The sequence below is a fragment of the Chrysochloris asiatica genome, unplaced genomic scaffold (genome assembly GCF_000296735.1).
Source record: "Chrysochloris asiatica unplaced genomic scaffold, ChrAsi1.0 scaffold00027, whole genome shotgun sequence".
NCBI lineage: Eukaryota > Metazoa > Chordata > Mammalia > Afrosoricida > Chrysochloridae > Chrysochloris > Chrysochloris asiatica.
In genome coordinates, this window is record NW_006408545.1 from 17,291,219 (window position 1) to 17,298,029 (window position 6,811).

A 6,811-nucleotide genomic window follows, 5' to 3' on the forward strand; every position below is an offset into this window, starting at 1 on the left:
AAAAAAAAAAGCTAAAATGAATAGAAAGAAATACTGTTAACTGATGGTACATGGAGGGGATTATAATCATTGTAGTGAAACAAGGTGTATGATTTGTTGAATGTAAAACTGATGATATGCCCTGTAAACTTTCATTCAACTCACAATAAAAATGTAAGAATAAAAGAAAGTAAAGGTTTTACCTTTTGCCCGAGTCAGCAAACCAATCAGGAATTGTTTGACCCAGTTAGGATAAGATGGGAGTCTATGGGTTGTGCAAGTAGTTAGACTGCTAACTGAAAGGTTGGAGGGTCATGTTTACCCAGAGGTACTTTGGAAGAAAGGTCTAGAAATACAGTACCAAAAATATCAGCCATTGGAAACCCCATGGATCCCAGTTCTACTCTGAGACATAAAGAGTCACCATGAGTGGATTCTGACTCATTGGCAACTGATCTCTTTTAGAATAAGAGACATTTTAGCTCACCAACTATGGGATAGAAGTGCTAACGGTAGCACCTTTGGGGATTTTTCCAGACTCTTAGGCTTTTTCAAAAACTTTTATTGTGAACTAAGTGAAGGTTTACCAAGCAAATCATCAGTTTTATATTCAACAATTCATACACTGTCTTAGGCTGGGTTTTCTAGAGTAGGAAAACCAGTGAGACATATATGTGTATATATATATAGAGAGAAAAGTTTATAATCAAGGAAACAGCTTACAATTGCAGAGTCCCAGGTCCCCAGTGAAAGAGAGAGAGTCCCTCACTTGTGCCCATTATATTGAGAGCAGGCCACACCCTCAAGAAAGCATCACTTCAGCTGATTGGCTGCTTATAGTCACTCATCATAGAGTTAGCTATGCCTGTATTAGGTTTCATCACCATGGGAATAAGCACAGCCCAACCACAAAACCTCTGGAAACCCTGGCCTAGTCAAGTTGACACAAAACCTTAACCATTACATACACATTTTGTTTCATCTCGTTGATTGCAATCCCATGGAGAATGTTGTTGTTGCTGTTGTTGTGAAATGCCGTTGAGTCAATTCCAACCCATAACGACCCTGTACAGGGTTTCCAAGGAGCAGCTGGCGAGTTTGAACCGCCAACCTTGCAGTTCAAATGACTTTGCAATCTGACGCATTAACCCACCAGGACTCCGAGAACACCAAACTCAGTGTTGTAGTAGTTTTTTATTTCCTTTTTCCCCTAATATCTCATGAGAGCTTCAGAGATAGGAATACTTTTGTTGTTGTTAAGCGCCAAGGAGTTGATTCCGACCCATAGCGGCCCTGTATAGGGTTGCCGAGAAGTAGCTGGTGAGCTTGAACTGCCAACCTTGCAGTTCAAACGGCTTTGCAGTCTGGTGCATTAACCCACACTGCCACACCAAGAATACCTTTAGAGCCTAGGTAAAGCAGTGTTTTGCATATATAGATTATCAAACTCTTACTTTAGTAAAGAATTGGTTTTGCAACATGTACCATTATTACATTTCCTGGCTGATTTAAGCTAAGCTTGAAGAAGTCCCATTTTGAATAAAGGGAGTGCTGATTAATGCAATTTACCCATTTCCAGTGTTGCTGTTGCTATAGTTGATTTTGACTCATCGTGACCACAGGTGTACAAAGTAGAACAGCTCCATAGGGTTTTCAAGGCTGTGTGACCTTTTGGAAGTTGATTGACAGGCTGTCTTCTGAGTGGCTTTGGGGTGAATTTGAACTGTCAATGTTTCAGCTAGTAGTTGAGTGCTTAACTGCATCAGTACATATTATGTATTAAGATTAAAAGGATCCTACTGTATGGCGCTGTGGGATAATGTACTGGACTGAAAAGTCGATTTGAACCGCAAGGTCAGTGGTTCAAGCTCACCAGCTGCTTCTCGGAAACCCTATACAGGGTTGCTATGGGTTGGAACCGACTTGATGGCACTTAACAACAACTTAGTAAAAAATAAATTGAGCAAAAAAATTTGCAATTTGCTATTGTTTCATGTTATTTAATGTATCATGAAATACAATGGTGTTGCTCTTAGGTGCTGTCAAGTTGGTTCTGACTCATAGCGACCCTTTGTACAACAGAATGAATCACTGCCTGGTCCCGTTCTAGTCTGACAATCACTGCTGTTTGAACCCATTGTTGTTGTCTCTGTGTCAAAACATGGAAGAATTGTTATATTGAACTTACATTTTTTCAACGTCTGAAATAGTAGATTCTAAGAGAATGAAGTGTTTCTGTATTGGATTGAACAATATGCTCTGTGTGGTTTTGATATCCTAAATCACATCGATGTATAATATTTGGGGCATAGAAACCATAAGGTCAATCACAATTTAAGATCAATTTTCCTCTCTGTTAATTTCATATTCTTGTTTTCATTCCAATTGGCACTTTAATTTAAGTGATATGCCTTATGCTATTAAATAAGGAATATTTCTGAGTAAATCTGAAATTTGTAAGTACATGGGTTCTCCACATAATGTGCTACCTACTGGAAACTTAAAACCAACACCAAACCAAACCCACTGCAATTGAATCAATGCCAACTCATCGTGACCCTATAGGGTTTCCAGGAGTCCTGGTGTGGCACTGTAGGATAAGCACTGGACTGAAAGATCAGTTTGAACTTCAAGGTCAGTGGTTCAAACTCACTAGCTACTCCTCAGAAACCCTATAAAGGGTCGCTATAACCCTATGTTAACAACAGCATAGAGTTTCCAAGGCTATAAATCTTGACAGGAACAGAAAGCCTCATCTTTCTCCCTTGGAGTGGCTTAAGTACAAATTAATTCATAATTTCTTCCCCTTGTTGGTGTGAATGTTGGTATGAATTTAGGACAGAACAGTGGTATCACATACATTTGTTGTTTTTTTAAAAAGCTGTGTTAATTTAAAATACATTCTACTTCTAAGAAAACAGCTATTGTTTCTAAGTCAAAGGACATGGACAACACTGTGGGCATTAGAATGAAGGCAAATCTGTAGAACACAGCTCTCCTCAAGGGAACTAACCCAGTGGATAGACAAGGTGACTTCAGAAGTTCATGGAAAAATGGAATGAAAAGATAATGGAATTTTTCTATGAACTTTTTGAAACCCCCTCATTCTGAAAAAATGTCTTCAGATTATTGAATTCTTTGTTCCATTGCTACTATGGTTTACATCTTTGGGGGGGAAATATCAATCTTGTATGCTTCTCCATGTTTAAACACGTGACTCTCTGATGATCTGTGTTTAGCAGATACTTTTTCTATTTTATCCAAGAAATTTTTTGTTGTAATAGATTTTGTGAAAGAAATTTTACTGAGTATTTACAATTAGCCATGTGTTAGAATAGGAGAAGGCTTAATATATATAAATAGCCTAGGAACTGTCATTTTGTCCTATCTAACACTTTGCCTTCTTGAATTGATTTGATATTTTTGGGTTTTATCACTGATTTTCATACTCTTTCTTTACAGGCTAGGAAGTGAGGATACTCATTTCGAAGTTAGCCTGGCCAACAGTGGGTGTGAAGTGCATCGCTTTGATCCCAGTGTTAAATCACCGCACATTCTGGAAAGTCAGCACCTGTGGTATCACCGCCTGTCCATCGACTGGCGAGACCCCCATCCAGCTGTTGCTGCACAAAAACCTCATGGCAACACCAGAAAACTGGGAACCATCTTGAATGAATTTGGACATCACAAGGTGAACTTTTTCATTTGGTTTCATAATTGAGGAAAAGAAACAAACCCAGAAGCTGCTTTTTAATTTTTAATTTTATATTTTAAAGCTCAAACCGAAGATAGTAGCATCATTGGATAGTTGATCGTTTTATCCTAAGTGATCACCATCATTACTTACAGAGTCAACTCCGTAGACATAAGGTTCTGGCAAAGATAGAGATGGTCTTTAAACTGATCTGAAGATTGTCATTACTGCTGAGTGCTGTTAAGATCTGGGTCACAACTGGACAAAGAGACTAAGAAACCTAGTTCTGGCGTGAACTCAGGAATACCGTTTCCACTTGGCAATTGATTTTAAATTTCCTGACAGTACAAACTATTTATGTTGACCTCAAATATAAAAATAATCAGAGCCAGGCTTACGTTTGATAAGAGATTACTGGTGTCTCGTGTGTCACAGTGTTGTGACAACTGTTTTGAGTGTCTTGGCTCTTAAAGGTCAGAAAATATGTGTGGCTTTGATTAAGTGTACTTTATAAAATTGAATGCACATTATGTGTGCTGCATTTTATATCATTATGTTAAAGAATGTCAAATTGCTGCAGATATTTTATTGTGAATGGTTGGCCAAAAAGAAACACAATCCTTGAAAGCAATTTTTAGTGCAGTAGACATGAGCTAATTGAATTCTGTGGGCAGGTATAGAGTGATTGTCCTGAGTGCAGCTGGTTTGTGTATGATCTCCAATATTACTTGGCCTTGACCTATCGTTTCTATCCAGGGATGCCATGCAATTTAGAACAGATCAGAATATTTGTTTCCATCTAAAACACTGTGCATGGATTCAGTTTTAAACTCGAGTTGGCTCTTGTTCCTTAATAAGAGGGCTTTTCCACTGTACTGTTCTTTCTCCTCCTCCTGCTTTTTAAAAATCCCCTTTATTAAGCAGCAGGAGCTTTTTCAAGAATAACTTCAAAGAATTTGCTGTTCTTTAGCATACGATTAGCTGTTGATTAGTATTTTGCTTTGCCACTAGCCTTCAGTCGTCTGTAACCTTGATGGAAGGAGCCCTGGTGGTGCAATGGTTAAATGTTTGGCTGTGAACTGAAAGGCTGGCAGTCCAAACCCACTCAGAAACTCTGCAGGAGAAAGATCTGACAACCTGCTTCTCTAAGGATTACAGCCCAGAAAACCCTATGGGGCACTTCTACTCTGACACATGAGGTCCCTGTGGGTAGGAACCAGCATGATGGCACACCACTGCTTTAATGGAACATAGATAGGATTTTTGAGGGGAGAGGGGTCAAATCTATGAGCAGAAACCTTTTTTGCATGCTATTAATTTTTTTTAAATATGTGTGGGAAGAAGTGGAGAGAATTTTCCAGAACTTCAATTCTTCCCTGCCACCTCTTATTGTCATAGACCAGGTTTTTACAGCTGAAAATTGCAGACTTGATTCTCTAATCTGTCAAACTGTAGATTAGTCAAAGAGCCAAATACTGATTCTTTGTGTTCACTTAGGAGTCTCGCTGCTGCTCCCCTTTGTTGCTTTTTACATCCTGTTTCCTTCCACCCGTCACTCTTCAAGGAAAAGGCTGAGTGCAGGGAGGAGGTGACACTTAAAGCCATTTTGCTTTGTTTCAATCATATTTTAGCAAAAGATTTGGTGAAAGGGAGCATAAAATAGGACTGACAAAAATGACCTGTGGATATAATTTATCTAAGCCACATTTCCCTATGAGGAAATGTCTCCACATAACTAGGGACATGCCTGAATTGTATTTGTTTAGCTCCATGAGAGCTACACTGGACAAACTTGTATGTTGAGCATGAAGAACGAAGCTTTATTGTAGCACTGCGCTGGGGCCTTAGAAATAGTGATCCCTAAAAAGGAGAGATGTTTTAACGAATTGTTTATATTCTGAAGGCCACTTATTTTAATTTAAAATATTAATAATGAAAGAACCCTGGTTCAGTATTGCCAGTACACAAATGTAACTGCCACTTAAAAAAAAAAATCCCTTATGGAAGAATTTCAAAGATACTGTTATTCGCTTGTAGTAATGTCTTCGACGAATGATTTTAAACCAAAACAAAATCTTAGCCCATCGGTGAGTGGCTGCTTCCATTAGAAACACGCTTCTGGGAGATAGACTGCCGATAGCAAACACTGTCTGTTTCGTTTATCTGCACGTGTACAGATGCTGGTACGTAGGACATAGTTAATGGCAGCAAGAGCAAATAGAAACACCAAAAAAGTCAGTGTTTCTGCCTGGTCTTCTTCACTCATTATTCTGAAAGTGACTATAAAAACCAGAGTTTTTAGTTGCATGTTAATTCTGTTTTCCTTTCCTTCATGACTTTAGAATAGCTCCTATTATTTTGTGATGCTTTATGTTAGGTGATTTTTTTTCTTCGGTTTGTCCATACCTAGATCCTAGCCACTCATGCATGAGGACAAAAAAATGAAAGGCAGTGTTCTGAGATGGTAACAGAAAGATAGATACATTTGGCTGTTGTAGTGCTTCTAAAACTCTTTGGTGATTTTAACTTCAGTCTATAAATCAGAAAGCCTTTGAGCAGCTGCATCAGCAAAAGCATGTGAGCCAGAAACCCAGTCTGTCAGGAATAATAATCACCTGGAGCCAGCATTATTTAAAATGATTAACTGTCTGCTCCTTGCTGAAGTGGTTGTTGCTGTAACTAAGCATAAGAATATTTCCAGAATGTGGCCAGAAATATTGAATCTGCCGCTGCTTCTGCTCATACCAGTCACAATGTAGACTGTGTTCTGTAGTCTTCATTACACATTCAGAGTTTCAGAAATGATCCAGGCTGGTTAATGAGGACTTTTTTTTTTTTTTTTTTTTTTCAGTCTTAGCCATACTGATGATTTTCAGAATAGCAGAGCTGCAATAGTTTATCTCTGCAAACTCTTTTATCTGGGTTTATTTCATGGGTTCCCTTGCAAGCAAGCCATTTAAGCACCTGCTGACTCTGTGGGTTAGGTGTTAGGCCGCAAACCCCCCAGTTGCTCTGTGGGAGAAACAGGAGGCTGTTGGCTCCCGTGAAGATTTATAGTCTTAAAAAACGTCTAAGACTTAAAAAATGACCTGTAGATATAATTTATCTAAGCCACATTTCCTATATGGGAAATGTTTT

The 6,811-nt window shown here is 38.6% G+C and overlaps 1 protein-coding gene across 1 annotated transcript in view; it reads left to right on the top strand.

Annotated features, from left to right (window-relative positions):
• The window catches only part of METTL24 (methyltransferase like 24), a 179,464-nt gene that overhangs the window by 105,052 nt on the left and 67,601 nt on the right, over positions 1-6,811 (top strand). Inside the window, exon 4 of the mRNA XM_006839933.1 lies at positions 3,442-3,670. Coding sequence (XP_006839996.1) covers positions 3,442-3,670 — 229 coding nt within the window. The remainder of the gene's footprint in view (positions 1-3,441; positions 3,671-6,811) is intronic.